The sequence below is a fragment of the Falco punctatus genome, assembly GCF_963210335.1.
Source record: "Falco punctatus genome assembly, chromosome: 7".
NCBI lineage: Eukaryota > Metazoa > Chordata > Aves > Falconiformes > Falconidae > Falco > Falco punctatus.
Genome location: NC_137587.1, coordinates 46,123,068 through 46,145,318, shown reverse-complemented (window position 1 = coordinate 46,145,318; position 22,251 = coordinate 46,123,068). Strand labels below are relative to the sequence as shown.

General features: G+C 40.8%; 1 protein-coding gene across 1 annotated transcript in view; it reads right to left on the bottom strand.

Moving 5' to 3' along the window:
- SOS2 (SOS Ras/Rho guanine nucleotide exchange factor 2) overlaps window positions 1-22,251 on the bottom strand; it is a 56,509-nt gene that overhangs the window by 1,898 nt on the left and 32,360 nt on the right. The window contains exons 9-22 of the mRNA XM_080397066.1: window positions 19,208-19,335; window positions 18,200-18,855; window positions 15,232-15,313; window positions 14,421-14,543; window positions 10,882-10,985; window positions 9,448-9,667; window positions 8,357-8,476; window positions 7,445-7,607; window positions 6,723-6,840; window positions 5,921-6,093; window positions 4,240-4,356; window positions 2,520-2,781; window positions 1,494-1,535; window positions 239-348 (exon numbers count right to left, since the gene is read on the bottom strand). Of these exons, the coding sequence (XP_080253192.1) occupies window positions 239-348; window positions 1,494-1,535; window positions 2,520-2,781; window positions 4,240-4,356; window positions 5,921-6,093; window positions 6,723-6,840; window positions 7,445-7,607; window positions 8,357-8,476; window positions 9,448-9,667; window positions 10,882-10,985; window positions 14,421-14,543; window positions 15,232-15,313; window positions 18,200-18,855; window positions 19,208-19,335 (2,418 nt within the window). The remainder of the gene's footprint in view (window positions 1-238; window positions 349-1,493; window positions 1,536-2,519; window positions 2,782-4,239; window positions 4,357-5,920; window positions 6,094-6,722; window positions 6,841-7,444; window positions 7,608-8,356; window positions 8,477-9,447; window positions 9,668-10,881; window positions 10,986-14,420; window positions 14,544-15,231; window positions 15,314-18,199; window positions 18,856-19,207; window positions 19,336-22,251) is intronic.

Sequence of the window (22,251 nt, the reverse complement as noted above, 5' to 3'; positions counted from 1 at the left end):
CGTACCTCTGATCCACTATACTCCTAAAGTAGCTAGCATAGTTTGGACGCTGGGAACCTGAAACTTAAAAAGGGCAACTAGAGCACTGCATTTGAAAGTCTTTAAGACTAACGATGTCCTAGATGGTTGGACTCTATGATTTTAAAAGGTCTTTTCCAACCTACATGATTCCGCTATTTTATGGTTCTAGATGCTCCCTGATGTATTATCAAAGTTACTCAACACAGGACAGAAATACCTTAGCATTGGAAGCATCCTGATCCATCTTTTTTCGTGGAGGAAGTGGAGGAGGGTGTTGAGGCTCATCACTTAATTTAGGAAAGCTACCCCACGAGCTGAAGAAAGTCTCTGGAAAGAAAAAAAAAAGCAGGTATTTTACTGCTTGTGCAATATCTGAGGAACATAGGCTAGAATATTCAAGCCAAACCAGAAGTAACTCAAATAAGCAGATCTTTGTGCTCAACAGCAACATGAACGAATTAACTTCAGTTGTATGAAATTCTCATTGATTTCTTTAATCAGATATAGCCTCACAAAGCAGTCTCCTATTTCCAGTATCAAAGATATGCATCAACAGTTAGCAGGCAATGCTGAAGGACAGAAAAATAAACTAGTGAGCACTTAAATAACTTTCTCTGCAATCCTCTCTATATTGCAGAATTTACCCTGTTTACCACAGTGCTTGCAGTGTGCCCACACGCCACTCTGGAGCGGAATGTTTGTTCTCTGTGCCATATGGGTACGCATTCAAATTTGGAAATTTAGAGGCTTTGTTAACGGGTCTACAACACTTGTAAAGCAGGAGAATTAATACACCAAACTGAACAGATGATATTAACTCTTACATCATTTTAGGACATTTCTAGTCCTTCCTTTTACAGAGGGGAAAAAAATACTCAAAGTTAAGAAACTACCCCCTCCCCAGCCCCAAGCCATATTTGTGACTTGTCAATGCATTTGTTTTTTCTCTTAGAAGTGCTCAGGGCTCTGCATCAATACATCAGGCACCTGGGCTCTCCAGTTTGAAATTTCAATCTTATTAAGGGAAAGTGTATATGCCTGTGTAATAAGGGAGTAAAAAGAGAAGCTGAAAACACAGACGAATACAGGATATCCCTCACAGCTGTGGTACAAACAGTACCTCTTCTTTCCCAGTAACAGAAAAGTTATTTTCACTATGTGGTAATAGGAAGTTATCAACCTGCTTCATTTGAAGCGTTAGTCAAACAAAATAATCATCAAGGACGTTCAAAATGCAAGCAAAGTCATGTTTCCCAGGGGGGAAAACCAAAACCAAACCTAAAATCGAGCAGTTTTTAGACTTTACATTCTTTACTGGACATTTGAGCTAAAACCTGTGCAAAAACTCCTCTCAGGACCCTAATGAATGCAGCCCACATTTTCATCCCAGATTTCAGATTTTAATTCCCATTCAGCTCTCCTGAAGCCAGGAAAAGCAGAGTTAAATGAAACAATAGAGTTAGGGTACTCACTCGACTGTGGCAAACTGACAGGAGCAAAGATGCTATTGTTACCTGTTAAATGAAAAATTGATTGAAGACTTTCCAGACAGAACAACTGCAGTACAGCACAGAACATATGCTTGTGAACAACCTCAAAGATCACCACAAACTCCAAGTTTATCGACTGCTAACACAAATTAAACTTTCCTGTGTAAAATGCTCCTGAACTAGATATTTTCAGTTACGCTGGAATTAAAACTTCATGATTCTATGTTCTGATATTATGTTGTTATTCACTTCCCCTGCAGCCCAAATGTCCTCCTGCCATAAAAAATCGTCACTTTTGTCCCCCACTGGGCTTAACACACCTGCCGAGCCTGCAGCCCACTTAGAAGAGGGCCAAGACCTGTCACGTGCTTCTTTCAAGACTAAGGAGCTACTCACAGCTACAGGCAAAGCTTGGGAGCGTTATTAGTGCACCTGGGCTAATACTGCCTTTTTTTTTTAAAAAAAAAAAAAAAAAATCAAGACTGCATTGTGGAGTGAGTGCCCTGACTATCCCTACTTCTGGCACTTTGGTTCCTATCTCAAAACACAGACTGGATTCTCTTCAAATGAAATAAAAACAGAATCACAAGAGTGTGATTAGTGCACAGGACCACTCCTGAAACACACACTGGTGTGAATGCCAGGTCCTCAGCACCTTTTCTCTCGACAGATGTGCTGTATGTGGTAGGGCAGGTGTAGCCCCTGCACAGTAGGACCTCATGGGGACATCTTCCATAACAGAATGCCTCAGCTTCAGTGGGCAAAAAGACTGGAAATGTCACTTGTTCCTTTACAAGTGTAAGTAACTTGCTGTTATTTACAGCAGGGATTTCAAAACTGCAGTAAACGTAATACTGACACAAGAACTTTGTAAGCCCACAACTGCGTTTTGCAACTTTTTTTTTTTTTACTTTTTGTATTTTTCTTTAAAGGCTGACATACACACCAATACATTTTGGAAGCCTGAGGGACAATAATGACAAGTATTAAAACGTGTTGCACATTTACCATAAGAACTGTTGAGATCAATGTCTAAAAACACACTGAACTCCGAAGAAGCAGACACTGGCGGCGTAGATGGTGTGTTAGGCGAAGTTGGTGCTGATACTGTTGATTCATGCTCTGCCTCAGTGATTCTACTGAAACTTATCTTACTTGGTTCCTTTTCAAGTGGCAGTGGGTGACTTCTCAGGGTGCCAGAGGTGGAGCCGTGTCTGCCGGTATTAGGCCTTATCCCAGGAGATTTCAGGGGGTATGTTGTTTTTCTAGGCTGGAGAAAATACAGCTGGTTAGTACTGCTAACATTTCAGCTAGCAAATTTGCCAAGTCTCTAGCAGATATTTTAAAAAGTTCTGATCAAATACAACTGAAAAAGCAGTATAGCATTTCTACAACTGACTTCAGTTACAGCCTGTTGTTATCTACGCAGCAGGAGTTTACTGAAAAGTTACAGATGCAGCTTAATCTTTTTTCCCAGCTTAATAATTTTAAATTATTTTTTTTTCAGAGCTATGAAGAACGAAAAGTCAAGTTTCAGATGCATGCCAATCAGGACACAGGGAAGAGCAAGTCACAGCCTTGGGAGTGAGGTATTTCAAGTGCCTGCAGAAGAGCCTTGTAACAGCACTGTAAGACACTCTTTGTGCTTCTACCACCGAAGGTCACCAGGGCCCTACATGCATCCAAGATCAAGGACACACTCAGGCGCATGTTGTCTACATCCTCTGCGTTAGTCAGGAGAAAATTCTTACACACACATCACTAGTGTGACTGAAACAAGCCTCATTAGACTCAGGTGTAACACAGCACAGATCAAAGGTGATTCTTTGAAAATGAATTATGTTCCCATTCTATGGTGGTGCGCACTGCTCCACCACACTACACTACCCAGAACTGGACCTTCCTGAAATTCCAAGAAGAGTATCTCATTTGGAAATCATGAACTATGAAGAATTCATACCCAGTTGACTGAGACTGAACAGCATGAATATCTACTTGTAGAAAGTATTTTAGAGAAATTACTGTAAGCAGCATTTTTGCAATAGTAATTTTTGTCATTTTCTAGCCATATCTGTAATATCATCTTACAGTAATATTGCTCCAACAGCAGATTGCTAAAATGACTTACAGCTCTCCCAAAAATCAGGTATTTCTCCAGCTCCAGTACAGTTACAACATATAAAAACCCAAGTGTTCTAGAGAGTGATCTTTCTGCTTAAAAAAGAACCCTGGGCTCCAGTAACTATTTTTTGAAAAAACATAACTGCTATTCCTTTGAATTAAACTGTATTTTGTTCAGCAAAAAGGCTGCGCCTTGTAAATTCTTCAGTCTTTACAACAATATAAAATATTTAGACAAATAAATTAACTTCTACTTAAATAAAACATTAATTGTGTATAAAATATAAAATATTAATATTAATCAAAATAATGTAAGATTTCTTGATACTGTGAAATGAGAATTGTTATCATGTATTCCATCAAATGACTATACGGTAAGAAACCCAAATTTAAATGGTGGTATTTTTGGCTTTGGGAAAAAAATACTCATTCTAAAATTAGTCAAAGGTAGTATGTTTTAGTAGTAACAAACATCTGAAATAGAAGTATTTTAAAATCAAGTTTTGCTGGAAGATCATCTCACGATACAGAATTCTGAATTGAGTTAACCACATATCCTTTTTCGTAGTGGCTAGTGGATTTTAGCTATTTGCAGGACAAGACTTACAAATCTAGGTGGTTGCTTGCAGTTTCGAGGTTCAATTTCTAATGACTTGTTGAACAGATAATCTGTAAACTCTTTTTCTGGTATCTTCCCCATAGGATTGAGATTTTCAAAGAATTTCTAAATGAAACAAGCATCAATAATATTTTTAAAAATAAGCATACACACAGAATTTTAATGAAATGCTTGTAATTCACTGATTAAAAATCCAGCTTTTCACTATTGTGAAGCTTATATCCAGGAAAAACAGAGTAAAACATTCCCTGAAGTAAACACAAAACAATCCAATGCAAGAAACAATCAAGTTCATGGTAAGTTGACCTTGCGTCAAGTAAGTAGGCATGGTTAATTAAGTCTTCTGTAAATTGTTTGCTAGTATTTTTGACTAGTGAATCACGCACAGCACAGCTGTGTTAAGGGCTGTGCAACAGTGTCCTGAACACCGGCCTTAACATCACCGATCTGGGAAAGAGATGATACAGTAGTGGAAGCAAAGGTTACGCTAGTGCCATTTCTTAGAGGTGCTTTGGATGTGATCAATGAACTACAGAGAACAGGAAGGGACGGAGGCCAAAAGCAGGAAGGTCAGAGGCAGGGACAGAGCAAGGCACGCCGGCACAAGGACTGGAGGGAATGCATGCACCATGGGCAGGGGAACGGACAAAGCTCCCCCAGCGCCCGCCAGTCCTGCTGCAGCTGGAGTCTCAGGGCGGTGAGCTACAGCGTTTTCCATTTGTTCCTTCTGCAGCCCAAACACTGCCGTCCCGTGAACTTCAGGTACTTCTTGGCCTATGAATACTGTAAATCTCCTAAACCCTTCCCAGCCGAGTCCCCAGCAATTAAACACACAATGCAAAAAACATTTTAAGCAGCAGTGTTACTGCCCATGTAATTCTTCATGTCACCAGCTTCTTCGTTGGTTCCTGCCTGCTGCTGTTCTCTAGCTGAGACAGAGCTGTCCACGCAGCTGCTTTTTGGAAAAGTTACGATCAGCCGCGCACTCAGGCAGTGTGGCTGGGTACTTACAGCTATTCTTTTCAACCATTATTACCTCCATATAAAAACACTGACCTACCATTACCGGGCTCGCCATTTCAGCATCTTCCTTTACATTTTCTGGGATTCACTAGTCTTTGCCTTAGGTAAGTAACCACTCGAGCACCCTCTCATTTCCAAAGATAACGCTGGCTGATGCTGGTGCATCCCCACATTGGCTTTGCTTCTGCCACGCCGAATGACTGTTCGTACTCGTGCTGAACTACACACCTCTGACTGTTAGCAGGGTCGATGGCCTCTGGTCAGAGGTGTCATTACAGAAGGTCTGAAGGACTAAATGCACCAGGCATGTACAGATCACTTTAAAGGCAACCGATTTCTCTGCGAGAAGGTCTGCTGTTTAGTCAGTATGTCTCACTCACTCTGTTTTGTTGCCAAAAGTGTCTCTGATACCAGGCTGCAGAACTATAAGGGGATGAACAACACCCAGAACACAGAACCCGACTAAGCAAATCCCCACTTTAAGTCCTTTGCAGTGCTACTTGGTTGTCTACCAGCCACTGTTCCCCCCTCCACTGATGGTCACTGCTCATGCAGGATTAGGTCCAGTACTAGAAGATTATTTGGTGATTTTTGGTTGTGTACATTCTTTTCCTATCCCCAGACAGGTTATTTAATATTTGATTACCCGAATTTCTGGCTCTATCCGTAAACAGTAAGGCTGGTTTTGATACTGCTGAATTTCTCCTGTAATTTCAGCCACTTTTCTCCTCTTACTGAAGTTAATTAATTCTTTCCCTTGTCTTTTAAGGAAGTCAGGATTCCCTTCTTCTGTCTTCAAAATATTTGTTAGGTATATTCCTGATAAAGAGAGAAGCATTTTTAAATTTTCATTTTCATTCCAAGAGCTGATTTCATTCTTTGTAATGAATGATAAAGAAGTCTGAGCATAGGCGGGCTGTTCCCTTTAAGGCTCCAACAGTTTATTAACTGGCAAGAATGAATCAAGTCTACATTTTACACAGGAACAACATATTACTGAAATAAAGATGTTTTATCTCCTTCATGTGAGAACCTGATTTTAAGAAAAAAAATATCTTTAGGTCATTGCCATAAACAGATCACCAATGTGGAGGCAGAGTTTAACACAGTAACGTAATATTCATACCCATATAATACCAATAATCTCTATTCTAAGATAGAAAAATAAATTCCATGTAAGAGACACTACATCTTTTACTTGATCTAGTGGAAGGTGTCCCTCCCCATGGCAGGGAGGTTTGGAACCAGGTAATCTTTAAGGTCCCTTCCAACCCAAACCATTCTGTGAAGTTCAAAACCATTACAAACTTAGGAAGTCAGAAGTCACACATTCTATGACAGATTTTTTTAGAGCTTAACACAGCCCTGAACACTTCAAGCAGTATTAACACACCCGCATCAAACTCAAGACCGACAACAGAGTATCAGCCTGCGCTGGTGTTACTTACCAAAGAAAGGCACACAGGGTGGATTGATTGACTTGAGCTTAGCCAGATACTTTTTAAAATGATCTTGACTCAATTCTACTGCTTCATCCAAAACTCTTTTTTTTCTTTCCTGCAGTGCCTAAGTTGTCGAAGAAAAAAAACAGTAGGGATGCGAATCTTCTCAGCAGCATGGTTAGCAAAACCAAGGCAATTCCCTAGCTCTCAGCAAAAATTAGGAACTGAAATTCAGATTTGAAAGAACCTCTATTGTAAACGGTTTGCTCTGCGCTACAGCCCCATCAGTCCAACGCTTTAGTCACATGAATAATGAGGCTACTGTAAAGGGACTATTATTTCGTCTATCAATTTACAAGCATAATAATCCTGGTCTTTACATGTAATAAAAACTAAACATTCAATTTTGAATTTAACTTAAAGGCCTCACGCTGCCTTTCAAAGGCATACACACCAACAACAGTCGAATGGCCACAGCGTTTCCCCTTTTCGGGCTGAATACACGTCAGAAAACGCCTGCTAAAAAGCCCTGCTTCCCATTACAAACTGTTTGAGACACCCAGCCCACCTCGTATGTTTTCTCATAAATAACTTCGAACGTTTCACACTTGTTTTCTTCCCTGGAAGCAAGTGTGATACGGATACTATGGATTTCACTTCAGAAGCGTGGCTGATCCATTTCTGGATTCTGGTTTTTTTTTTCCTCTCGAGCAATGCCCCAAACTTACCTCAAACGTGTGATCTAGCCTGTACACTGACACAGAGTTCATTGCACTGACGATCTCCAAAACACCATTGAAATTATTCAAATCTTGAAAAACCTGCAGGATTTCTATAATCCTGCTCAGCACAGCCACTCGCTCTTCAAAGTTCTCAGTTTCCACTATGCACCTAATCAAAAGACATCACTTGAGAAACACTGATAAATAAAACCTGACATTTTGCTTTCTACTAAATCAAATTTTTCCAAGCAAAACCTGTACAGTACACCCAGTATGCACATTTTGGCTCTCTTTCAAGAATCTTGAGCACAGATTTATGTAATCACTTCTTACATATGTTCAAGTTGGAAAGCCAAGAAAGGTTTTGGCATATCCTCTGAAACAATAAAGCAAACCCCAAGCAAGATCACGGGTAAGCAGGGTGACTCTCATGCCACTGGATCTACGGTGGCGTTTTGAACTCGCTAGTGAAGTCCACACATACATGCTGCTGCACCCTTCGGCAGTGCTGGCCACGTCCTCAGAAGTACTTAATTAATCACCTCCCATGAGAAGGAAGAGGCAAAGACAGGGGGAGAAGACTCAACAGTGCTTTCATGAGAGATGTACAAAAGCAGTGCCAGGTCCCGCACTGCCTTCAACACCTTCTTCAACACCTTCTGATGTACCGTAGAAAGGCGAGTAGGACCCATGCTGACCAAGTGGACATAACTGGGGAAAAAAAATAATCTTCCTGTGTCAGGAAGAGGAAGCATGTGCGATTGGCATGGAGGCACCCCCGAACCAAAGCCTCAAGTTTCTGTAATGCTCTACAGCTATCTCAAGATTCAAGGCAATACAATTCAAACAGCAGAAAAATGTTTCTCTCTGAATATCAGTAGGAGTTAACGCCACTACACTATTACCGCCTGTACTTACTTTTCAAACCAAAGAGTAAGATTTGTAGTATGACGAATCATTTTCAATAGATTTGGGGAGTTAATTTCCTTATCTTCTTTAGTCCACACACTACCAACAAGTTCAGAAGGCTGTACTGCCCTGATAATGACAAAGCAAGATGCAGAAAAACGCTCAATACGAACAGTAATTGCATGTTCTGTGTTTGCATTAAAAGATTATTTCTTCCCTTAATTATGACCTGATATTTCACAAATAAAATCTGATCTAATCTACTGCAAAGCAGTTACTTAAAATAACTTTTTGACGAGTATTTGATATAGAAGGAAATACATTTTTATCTTAATTGAAATTGGCGTTTTTGAATAAGTGTTTTCAGATAAGAAAATTACAAAGGACTAAGTTTAATTTCCTGAAAGCATAAGAAAGCAACTTAAAGATAGTTACATTTTTAAAATGGGAAGCTGAAGTACTTTGAGCAACCCGCTGGAGAAGTGGCCTATTTCAGCAGAAAACCTGCTGTCACTGAAGCATGAAAGCACGCTTCATCTTTGAGTTTTGTAAGACTTTAAAGAATTTCCACCCAGCAAAACCTAGCTCTCTCATCAAGGGCAGCTCTGTTTATCACAGGTAACAACAGAGCTAGGAAACAGCAGAGTACTTATGGTACCAACCAAAAAAACCCTCTTTAGAATTAGATTAGAGGACATTGTGGTACATGCTATGGCTATATGCATACAACACCCAGGCCTTTTCTGTGCAGCTGTAAAGGAAAGGAGCAGAGACAATAGTGTTCTCTTCTTATGATGCAACAAGCATTTCTGATTAATGTAATACTGAATTTGCTTTTAACAAGGACACAATACAAGTTAGCACTATCTGCTGCTAATATTTCACTGTTCTTCCTGTATTTATCTTGTCAGAAGGCTGATATGGAGACTAAAACCCCCTTTTTTTCCCTGTTACATATTTTGATACCAAACAGACTGCAAGAAAACACCTTCCCATAAACTCTTGACATTCAAGGGGACGTACTTTTGACTGATTCTACACATTAGAACTCTTCCTTGTTCAAGTCATCTAAAACCCACATGTATTAGTTCAATCCCTACCTATACAGGTCGGACTCGAGAAGTGTCAGCTGTCGAGCAATTTCTATAGGATGCAGAGTCATGAGGTCCAGCGTTTCACTGTGCCCAACACGCCAAATGTGCCACTCGATCGGGGGAGGGGGGCTCTCAAAGGTGATGTTGTGACTAATCCCATTTGCTTGAGCTTTCTTTCTCTTGATGATTTTAGCAATTGATTCCACCCACTTCTTCATGGACTTTCCTGCAAAAGACAAACCATTAAAAAATAAAGATCCACAACTTTTTAAATACCATTTTAAAAGACTTTTGATGATTTAATGAAACCAAACCACCCCCCCAATTGTGCATGCACTCAAAATTCTGCATTTCTGCATGCAAATTAATTAGGTTTGTAGTTCCCTATTTTCTTCTTATGGGCTCTTGCACCTGTATCAGTTGGTAAACACAGACCCATGTGAACAAATTTTTGGGTTCCCAGTTGTGTTTAACCACATCTACTGACAGTTTTGGTGTGGAAAAAAAGTGACCCTGTATACATTATATTTTACATTTTCCCCTGAGCTGCAACCATCTCCACTTTGACTGCTAGCTTCATCTAGAAGAGGAGAACTAAAAAAGTAAACAAGCTTGAAGTGAGGACTTTGCAACATGCTGCACTAGTGCATTGCAGAACAAAAAGATTAGAGAAATACATGTTTACAGTATCAATCCAACATTTACAGTACACAAAATGGTGGACAAGATGGGAAGTACCTTCAGCAGTTTAAGACAAATACCTTTTAAGAGACTAACCAGAATGTAATTACTTCTCTCTGGTCAGCAATGGTTAGCATGGAGACCTCTGCAAAAGATAAACTACTGTTCTCCGAGTTTGTCTCAGGATTATATTGCCCAATGTATGGTCTGGCAATCTGAAAAGTGTAGAATTGCCAGGATGATGATTAAAATCGACATGCCAAGACTGCTGCCCTCCACATAGGCTGCCAAAAAAACCTGCCAGTTCATAAGGGATTGCTCCAGAGGAAGCAATACCAAATGGGTCAAGTATCCTCTCCTACAAGGATAATGATTTTCAGCCAGAACTTTCAATAAATGGGAAAAGAACAAGATGGAAAAATCAGTCTCAGTATCCAACCGGGAAGGAATTCTCTACAAATACAACACAGGGAGGAAAAAGGTGACGGTCTGAATTATAGTCAGGCAAGGACAAACATTACTGTCCAGAAGTAAATACACTTAAGGTAAATATCATAATGCTTAAAAGTCATTTTTGGTAGCTGTTTAGGCTCCAGGCCAAAGCTTGCTCATGTAAAAGAGAGTCTCATAAACAGCTCAATTAAAGGCATTAAAATTACTCATGCGTGTAAAGATATTCCCATGTCAAAAACCTGCCAGGATTAGACCAGCAGGTTGTACCAAAATGTGGAAGAAAAACAGGACCACCAATTGCCATACCTCTTACACTGGAAATAAACGTCTCCAATCTCTCCAGTAACTCCAGATCTCTTTCAAAATCGTAAAAATGGTGCTCTACCCAGTGACGGAAAACATTTAATATTCTAAGGAAGGAGAGGGAAAAAAAAATTATGTTTGTTCTTGACTTCCAAGACTCATCCCATGTAAACACCAAATGAAACACAATTCTACAAATGCGGAGTTACAGATTCATGTAGTTGATGACTATTGAAATACACGTGGACAAAGGGGCAGAATAAAGACTAAGCATGGCATCAATGACCACAGAAATCCCCAGGTATTTAAACCTAATTTTCCAGTCTTAGCATAAATATATTTGGTGGGGTTTTTAATTTTTATAGAAAGAATGCTAGTGTTGAGGTGGTTTCAGAAGAGGAAAAAACGTATCAAGATCAGATAAAATTGGTATTTCTAATGTAATTTTCTGGTTTTTTGTGGGTTTTTTTGTTTGTTTGTTTGTTTTTTACTAAAAAGGCTACTTAGGTTCTCCTATTTGATAAGAAACAAATTTGCAATTGTTTCTTTCCTACACACAAACTTCACCTTAGAAGTTGTTCCAAGTGTACTGCCCTCCTTTCACATCTTTTTAGTTACACAAATGGCTGTTCTACATCCAGTACTTCCTTTACGGATAACATTAAACTTTCTCTTGATTTTTCTCTACATTTTCTAAAACAGACTTTTAATAAACAAGCCTCTAAAAACGAATTACAACTGCTCTTCTACCTTCTATGCTTAGGATGTATCAGAATACAAACCTGTTTCGCCTCTTCTTCAGGTAAACAAGTTGAGGTCATACCTCAAAATTTTGATTTATCGGGGTGTACCATATCATCTTACACGATGGGTGAGCAAAAACCTCCTACCTCAACTAGTACAACTGTCTTCCTTGTGCCAATTCAACAGGGAATTGGCACAGGGAATTTAACAGACTCAGAGGAGGAGATGCTTACAGTGAGATGTGGTTACTCCTGCCCCATCACCTTGGCAGAAGTGGCTCAGCTGCGTGCCAAGTGCTGCTGAACTCCTCCACTCTTTGCAGCTCCGGACACCGAGGTAAACCAGCGCTAATTGCGTATCAGGCTACTGGTCTCAGTGGCTCAGAGCCCTGTAGACTGGGGGGCAAGAACACCCGAGAGGGATGGGGCAGACAACTGATTGTAACCTGCCAGTCTGTTGTGAGTCAGAGCACTAGAGAAGCTGGCTGGTTTAGCTTAGTCGAACGAAGAGCATGAGTACGGAGGAGGCACCAGTTCTCCTCTTCCCTATAAGTTAAAGAATAAGGCCTATCCCGTGAAAGGCTGGCTCCGCAAACAGAACATTCAGGCTTGGAATCAATGACAGCTTCTAACCATCCAAGGAGCAAAGTTTTGAAGTTCCCAGCAACAGTAATACAGGATCTTATCTAATCAGTCTTTGCCTTTGAGATACCATGGTAGGAACACTGAAAAAGCAAGAAAGATTGCCTGGTTCTGCTGACCGCATTTCCAGCTTAGCACCTCCTCTTTCTCATGACCTCACATTTCATCTAATCAAAGACATCACCATTTCCATGCCTGTGCACTGCACAGCACGTCTACAGCATCTTCTACTAGATGGGGAGTAAGTTCTGGGAGAGGAGGCAGGAAGGGAGGGAGGGATGAGCATCTTCGTGTTCTCCACCTTCCTCCCATACCTCCTAGCTCTCAGAAGCAGAGGTTAATGCTATTAACAATGCTCGAATTACACAAAGTGCTGGGCTTATCAACCTAACGGCTCAAATTCAGACAATTATTTTCAATTATAGGACAGAGTTTCAAGCTCCCAAAAACATGTCGTATCTCCTAAATTCAAAGATTAACAGTAAGCCACAGAAGGGTGCGTGTTAAATAGCAGCTTTAAACCACATCTCATGAAGAGGGCACCAGTAAGGGGACTGAGATCACCACCCGTAGCATGAATTAGACAGCAAAGAGTAGCTGTCAGGATAAGAAGCATCCACACCTCTCAAACAAGGAAAGAAACCAGAAACCGTAACCAAAGACCCTGGAATCCTTGAAACGGGGCACGGGTTTCAAACAGCTCAAAGATAACATACGAAGGCAAAAGTGCTCAATTGGTTTTGGAAATGAATAGCAAGAAACATGGCTAATTTCTGCCTCACACTTTTCTACAGGTTCCAGTTCACCGTTAACCACTTGTCCTGCTCAGCTACGGCAGTCAACAGTGCTGCAGGAAAATGTATGTGTACCATGCAAAGGGGCACTGTGAGGAGGTCCCCAAGCAACTTCAACCCTGATCAGCAGGGGCAGCTATAAAAAATAGCAACAAAAGCAATACAATGATATTTAAACTCTTGAGCCAGTTATGTCACAGAAGCCCACTCTGTGTGAGTTTCTGTGAAGGGGCTCTATGGGCATCTATGTGGATGGATAAATAAGCAAGCTGAAACCAGGAAAAGTACGTGTTGCGAGGCAGTGTGCAAAGCTCTCCCTCTCCCAAGAACTGCGGAGGCTGGAAGCCCTGCTGAACCCACAACTAACACCATCAAGGGCCTCATAAATCTGTACACGGCCACAAGCACACACAAGCATCAAAGTTACACTGAGGATGTGTAACCTGGACTCCATCCATGAAGGTGGTGGCTGCTATGTATCAATGAAAACTACAGTGTTACATACGTACTCATCGTATGTATACACACAGGTATCTGACAAAAATGGGACCCCTAAGTGACCTTCTGAACACCTGCCTTGAAGGTACTGGCATGTCAGTATGATCCTTCACTTTGAGCAAGCTGCTGTGGCTCCAGACAGCTAGCTAGGAAAGGCTGCATGCGGTAACAGCGTAACTGAGGGTACTGTGTGTATAGTTATCTGCCATTAATAGTAACACCTTGATGCTGCTGACAAAAACAGTTTAATGAATAAAAGTTGTTCTAGCAAACAGTGGTTGTGATTTGTGTCTCCTCCTGACTTGGTCCCCTATCAGGGAAACAACTAGCCTCATTCATGCTAGAAACACTTAATTGTTCCCCAAGTTAGCTTGGTCAGCAAGACCTTGAAGATTCACTGCAGCCTGTTGCAACGTGCAGTACAGACAAGAGTCTCCCTGTCTGTGGGCAAATACATCAACGGGGCTGGGAAACAGAGTCTAATACCAGCAGGACTGAAAGAAATGGAAACAGAGAAACTATCTTCATAGGGCCTGTTAACAAGGAATCCATTCAAAATGCAGTCAGAAACACTTTCATTTATACATCTCTCACCCACACCCACTTTACATAGCAGCCATACAACGTTCTTGTGGCTGGTGATCACAGCTGTGAGCGGCAGAACACCAAAGTACAGTTGCAACAACAACAGAAGTCAGTATGACTAATCAGAACATGATTTGGGATATTAGTCTGGTTGCAGACAGTGATAAGTCCCTACTTGACAGCACAGCAGTCTCCAGAAGAGATTACTGTCTCCAGGATCACCATATAATCAGTGAACGAAAATCTGGCTTTAACAGAACAAATTTAAAAGCAAATAAACCTGAGCTGTACTGGCTGGACATATTCTTTGCGAAACCGCTTCAGGTCTGCGCTGATGGGCTGTTCCCCCTTCTCAATCGCCAGCCTGTCTGCTTCAGTAGGCTCAGGCTCTGGGATTTCAAACCTATGAATAAAAGCACCAAAAAACTGATGGCAATTAAGATAAAACACAAACCTTTTATGGAAGACCTGAAGAGCAGTTGCATTAAAAAAAAAACCAACCAAACCAAAAAACAAACGCATGGTGAAACTCAAGCACTCATCTAATATCCAGTTTGCCTGGAATTCCCTCCTCCTCTAGCTAGGTACTGCTAACACACCCAGCTCTCACCCTGATAATTCACTAGTTCTCTGGTCATCACAAGACGTCTAGACTAGGATATAAGGTTTTTAACTACCTGGTAGCTTGATTAAGTGAAGATTAAAAGGAAGCTTAAGAGCAGCTTTATCACACTGTATTAAAATGTTGTTTATGTTGAGTCCATGCCTTTCAAACTGCTTAGAACATTTCTGTTCTTGTTTGCAACAAGGCACAGGCATACTCAAATAGGCTCTCCTGATCAAGGTTAGCAGTTCAGAACATTACCACCCCACAGCTGAAGGCACTCCAGATGCTCTAGCTAATACTTAATTCAGGTAACTAATTTAACAAAGTGGGAAAAGAAAGCTTGCATTGTGTCCCGTTTTAAAAGTTACTGTTTTATGAACTTCACTAAAACACGTGCCACGTGGCACTGAGAACCCGAGCAAAAAAGGAGTAAGTAAATACAAAAAGCCTCTCGGTATCTTCAGAAAGGATGACTACTGCTTACCTTTCAATCAGTAAACTCAGCAGTTCCTGGGGCTTGCAAAAGGAGCGGTACGTGGTAAGGAAAGTACGTACAAAATTAGGATCTGTAAGGATAGAGTAAGAAAATGACTCAATTGCAAAATATCAGAAATAAAATACACATACACTTCACAGAAAAAGTTTAAGTGCAGAAAATACACCAAGGTTGTAAGTCAAGCACTGTAATTTGCAAAATACTAAAAATTATACTCCTTGTGAAATTTTCGTTTAGTTCTTTCATGCATTTCCCCTGGAAAAGGATTCAACTGTACATACGATGTTCTCTCAAGAGCTCTGCCTCAGTCTTGGCACGCAAACTGACTTACACTCTCCTGAACATACAGCTATTCCATGGTTTTCATAAAGACAAAGAAAACATGGTAGAACCAGGCTGCCTACTCTCCAGACATCAAAAATACCTACACCACTGCAACCAAACTTGTGTCTCACCTGTTGTTAAAAAAAATCTCCAGCAAGGGGGGGACTGCACACTAGCTCCAGCACACAACTACCCTCTGCCGAGCAGCCAGCAGGGAAAACCCAATCAGCAGCAGAGTCCTTACAAAGCAAATACCTACAGCAGCTCCAGATGTTGCCTGTCCACAAGCCACCACACCTCCCTCCCGCAGTTTCTCACCGCTACGGTAGGTGTGTTACCATGAGACGCAAGCCACCGCGCGTTTTACTGTGCCCACTCTGCTATATTAGAAGTATTAAAGAAGATTTTTTTCTTTTCCCTTAATCTCTTGTCATTCCACTCTCTTGTAGAGAGTTTCTTAGATGGTGGATAAGCAAGCTGATGAATGGCTTTACTGGGAGTCACCAAGGGTCATCATCTGGTCCTAGTCCTGACATCCCTGCAGCAGGCTCCCTCACAAGAGGAACAGCAGCAAAGATGCTGCTGCTGTGTGGCGTGCAGCTGCTTCCAGTGCTGCCGGGCAGCAAACGAATGCTGAACTATGCTGAAATACAGGAAAACCAGGCCGAGAGAAGTGCCTATGCATATGCCTGCCCAGAAGTGTGGGGTTTGTGGTGTTGGGAGTTTCTTTTTTCTTCCTGTTCTGTAAATAGTCTTGAATCTATCCGCATTAGGCGCAGGTAAGCTTACACCAGCAGCCTTCAACATGTGGGCAATGCATTTCTTTCAATAAGCCCGCAAAAGATTAAGACACACACTGCTTTTAAGAAGGCTTAAATTCCCTGCAGAGCACTGCTCAACATTTTTGAGGGATCCATATACAGGAACATCCTTGCAAGCTTAAAGTAACAACGCTCTCATTCTGTGATAATGCTGCTGAGTGTGCACTGGCCTGTTCTGCTTCCATGTCACAGCTACGTTCACTCTTCAATACTATTTAAGACATTTTGAAAGTAAATCTTCCTCTTACCACTGAACAGGCAGGTAGCATCTCTGATCTGCAGGCAAGATATGCAGTTCTCTTAAAATGGGGGCTGCTACTCTGCCCTCTAAGCTGTGCAGGATCCTTTAAATTATTCTTGAAATCCATTTATTTTTGTAAATGGCATTCTCAATAAAATAGAAGATCCAAGCCATGTGCTACTATTAGTGGCTCACAATTTAAATCCAAGAGTTTATTAACTCTGCATTAGCTACTTCCCACAATATCCTCGTATCTACTGGGGAATTCTTCAACGTGACAAGAGGTCACTCCACGGATGCGGAGCCCATGTGCTGGAGTGAAGCCTGCTTCAAACAAGTCTGACACCAATGCAAACAATCAACTGAGAGTTTTAAAAAAAATCATATATTGACCTAAATACAAACAAAAAGCACCACCACGATCTGCTGAGAGTCCCTTCCACATGCTGTTAGTCATCAAAATGCCCTTGTGGAGGCTGAGGGAGAGGATTTTGTTAGTCTTGGCTCCAAACGCTGTTTGGAAAAAGCACAGAGAAACCCAAGAGGCAGTGCTTTCATTGAAGATTCCTGAGGCCGAAGTGGCAAGTACTCACACTACAAAAACTGAAGTTACACTAGTAAATGAATACTCGAATACACCAGTTCATTCAGGAAAAGAACAAAGTTTACAAGCCACCAAAATCCACCACGTTTTAGAAATTGATGACTTGGGACTCACGGACAACACAACTGCGGATTACTTCCATACCGACCAGGTGCATCAATACTGAGCTTCAATCCAGGAAATGCTATTTTTTAAATTAATTTTTTTTAACATATACACCTCCAGCCCATCTAGCCTTAGTTTTACAAAAAAAGACTAACTTAAATAGGAGGCAGTTTTGTAAAAAGCACAAAAGAAACCATTAGTATTTGAGAAGTTTTCTAAAAATTGCACACCACTTCCACCAGCACCCTTGGGTCAGCTGCGCTCCATCCCCTTTCAGTGCATGCCTTTCACCCCAAATCTAAGATCTAACATTTGCACCAACACTAGCACTTCACATAACTACTTCAAGGTTTCATTTCTGTGGCTTTAAGAAAGTATTTCACAGGAAAGTCTGAAAAAAACCAACAATTGTGCTTTGCATCCTTTTACGCTAAGGGACTTCAAAAAGCAGCAGGTTGAATTACAGTAAATATAACCTCCAACCTTTTTCTTCCTCCACAGTCACACAGCCTGTAACAGCACCACTGCTTTAGCCATGATGGTCTCAGGAAACACACTGGTGGCTCCTATTAGACCATTGATTTTTAAATTTATTTTTTTCTGAGGGGGTGGTGGAGCTGGGGAGGAAGCAGGGAGGGAGAGGTGAAGGGCTTGCATACCCAAAATTTTCTTATGGCTTTGCTAGCAAAACCAGTTGATTTAGTAACAGATAGTGGGATTTTTTTTCCCCCTGCAAATATTCCTTTATATTTAACTACACACAGAAACCCCCCCCAACAAACAAAAGATAAAAGGATTAATATCATCAACCATACAAGCATGACCTTAAAAAAACATATATATATTGAATGTACAGGATACCTGCATACATATGGTACGTTAACCTTTCAATTAGTTTCACAACTGTTCCTCCTTTGATGATAGGAATGCCATTCCTGCTTTGCAAGTTGTCCTCAAAAACAATGTTATCTTCAGAGTCTTCCACTACAAAACGATACACACTTGGGCTGGGCAACCTCAGCGGCTGTTCGTTTTCTTCTTGCAGTAGCACTGAATCAAGCATCCTATCCAAAGTACTGCGATACTGGAGGGAAATCAGCGCCGCCATCCAGTTACTCTTCTCTTCAGCAGACTTGGCAGCAAACAGTATACTGTTTTCATCTTTAGATACCAGCTCAAAAGCATGTTTATATTCAGCTGTGTCATCTTTATCAATAATCTGTATTTTCCTCATGATAATTTTTTCCTTCAGCCTATACTCCGCATTGCTGTAACCGGGAAGCCGCGATTGACCATGATTAGTTTTACAGCTGATCATTAAACCATCAAAGAGAAAGATGTGGCGTTCATGTTTGGCTCCTATTTTTGTCAAGCCACCCTCCATTATGAACTCATTACAGCACTGCCCAATATCTTTGCCTTCCCAGCCATCAATATTTTTCTGGATTTCATTCATTTTCTTGATGGCCAAGTGCTTGCTTCTTATTTGTCGGTGATAGAAGCGACAGACTGGCTCCCTGGAACGAAGAGAAGAAAAAGTCACATTGGGCACATTCCACATTTGCCATTCCAAGAGAAAAAAAACCCAAACCCAACAACAAACCCAAACCCTAAATGAATAATTTATATCATTATTCCTTTGCCCTTGCCCTACACATGCTGCTTTGGATAGGGAAGGAGCAAGATACTGACATTATTCACAGAAGTGGACCATGAAGGTTTTGGGCTGCTACTCCATTTACAAAGAAAACTGGCATAAAGACATGTCTTGAAAAGGAACTAGAGTATCTAACAAGAAAAAAATGACAATTCCTTCCACATCCTTTATCTCCTGCTCTAGGAAACCAGGGTACTTTTGTGGATTATTACCCAGGCCGACGTCTCGGGGAGTGTTTGCTGTAAATGCGCTCCATGCTGCACTGCAGATTCAGAAGAGCAGTAATGGCTTGTTTTAAGCACTCCCGATCCTCTTCGTCTTCACTGCATTCCTGCAATTGCTGTGACATAAGAAACATTTTTCTTTCAAATTTGTCTGATTTATAGAAGGGCAGGAAAACTGACAAACATGCGTACACAGTGTTAGCTACAGTACTCAGCGAAGTCAGGGACTTCAAGTCAACGCAAGAGTTACTACTAGAAGCACGCTCAAGACCAGCCGTGCATGTATCTAATTAAAAAAAAAAAAAAAAAAGTCAGCTATTCAGGAAAAGTCCGTAGGTACTCAACAGGAGAGAGCAGGAGGGCGTTTAGAAAGATAACCCTTTACCCTTTTACTGAGACCCAGTGCTAACTGTCAGGTACTTTTTCCTGGTATCTTTTCCACAATGTCCTGTTTTCACAACTAATTTTATTAAATAGTTTGGAGGTTTGAAATAGTCAAGACTTAAATGCAATTTTATATAACTACATGTAGTGTTTCTTCAATGAGTCAATCTCAACATTTCAGAACAAATTCAAGACAGAAAGAGCAAGAATCTCTCTTTGCTTCTTACCAAACTCTGCCTCAGCTTGCATTCAGCAAACTCATCTACTTCATGAAGAAATGTCAATTTTGCACAACGTGAACATAGTAAGAAAAAAAAAAAAAGTCTGAAATTCAAGAGTTGCTAGTAACAGCAAAATGTAAAGACAGTGAGAATCAGTGTATTTTCCTTTAATAAAAACTAGATCCATCTACACCACTAGGCAGAAACGTCTTCAATTAGGAAACTCAACAGGCTTTCATATGGTCTCTATACCCATAGTAGCAATATGCTTTGTGCAAAGCCTATCCACAGAGTTCCTCTTCTGCATTCTTTAAGGTTAACACTCCTAAAATACCCCAGACACAAATAAAAGATTTTTCTTGTTAACCTCTTTCACGTTCAAGATCATGTGGATTTTTTTAAAGAAAGCTCAAGTAAACAGATTGCTGGGCAAAATCAAGACAATATGCCATGCAGCTTTGGATGAACTCTGTTTTACCTACATACTTTAAGAGAAATCTTACTTACAATCACTCAGCATGGCAGAAGCCTTCTTTTCCTTTCCCCACTATATTCCCTCAGCAAGGATATGTAGCTTCCTCTAAAAGTAATTGAGAGAACAGGATTTGACCAGATTGGTCCACTCTCTTCGTGTAACTTACATTACTAATTTTTTATTATTATTATTTTTCACATGCCCAAACAACCTCCATCTTTAATGTTAGAGAAATGAAAGTTTCATGGCCAAAAATTTCTGGGGAAGTTTATGAGCTGAGGAACAGTACAGGGAAGGGAAAAAAAAGATGTCTACCTCTGTGGAAACCCTTCTTTGCTTTACTATCAGCCACAGAAATGCAAAGATAAAAATGGTGTGAAAAGATGACAAGTGCAAAATCCTAAGGGTGGGAAAAGCTACCAAGTCTGATTAAATAGTCTTTCTGCTCACATGTCCTGAGCAGAATTTCTTGCATCCCCTTTCCAAAGGGGGCTGTGTTTGGCAGTTAACACACATCAAATGGCACGTTTTGCCTGTTTTGTATTAAAAAAAAGAAAAAAACCAACCACCTCACATCTGGAAGTAATCTAATCCATTTCTACACCAGAATGTATTTAGATTCCTGAAGATCAGGCAGATCACCTGAAGCACATCTCATTCTCTGTAATCACTGGACTAACATCTCCTTTTCCAAATGCCAGTTCTCAACAAGCATCCTTCTGATTAAATATCGGACGCAAGCACATGACAAGCTTGCTAGACAGAGAAAAGATGTAAATCTTTAGAAAAGGGGAAAGGAGGTTCTGCTTACTCCAGTTGTATTTAAAATACCAGCAACGATGGATTAAGAATATTAACTATTCTATTTGAATGAATGAATGAAAATTGTCATAAAACAGTAATGAAGAACATTGTTCACCTAAATTATACCATGTGATCCTGCAGAATACTGACCAGGGCTTCTATGTCAGTCAGTGATCAGGTAACAGCAGAAAAGATCAAAAGGCAGAATTTCATATGGTTTAGGTTGCTCGATAACATCACAGTGAGTCACATGCAAGAATTAGGGATAATCTTGTGCCTGCAAGTCACATGAGAAGGAAGGATATACTCCCTGTTTGACATGGGAAAGCTTTCTTGGACTCTAACAGATAACTGCTCGAGTCTCCGAGCAGACCTCTGCTTACCTCCTGGATTTTAATGGTACACCTAACTGACACCTTGCTCAGGCTTTGAATGGATTGCATGACCCCTTCAGTTCTTTCCACTGCATTCCACGACTAACGTTTTCTGGAACTCTGGTATCTACAGACCCATTTATGAAAGCATACCTGGAGCTTGAAAGGCTGATGAAACACTGAGCTCTCCTCTACGTTGCCAGCATTAAGGTGTTCATGCTGGGAAACCTCAAGCATAGTGTTTTAAACCCAAATACTCTGATCAGCAATTAAAGATGTCGCCATCTGAATATATCTGGGCTACCTGTTTGCAAGATGTAACAGCTTTTCATCACTACCACTATTTTTTCCTTCAAGATACTTTCATTTCTTCAGTGTGACTTCCTTCAACCTTTGCCATCATCATCCATTTCAGAACAACCTATGGCAGGTTCGTTTGCTGCCAATACTTGATCAAGGAATCGCCACTGAAGTGACACCAGGGCCTGCCCTCTGACCCAAGGTGTAAAAAGGCTGCTTCCTAGTGACCTCCATACGGCTGCTACCAAAAAGCCACCAACCCAAACAAATTCAACAAGGGCGTCTCCAAATGACACCGAACTGTTACGCCTCTTGCTCAGGCAAAGAGGAGTCTCTGTGCAGCCTCTGATGCAGGATCTGCATCAAGACAGGTTTTTGCACCAAGGAGAAAAGTTTTACAGCTTGAAAGAATTTTCAGGTTTTTCAGACTTTAATTTCATTTATTTTAGTTTTGCTGTTTTGCAAAAGAACGAA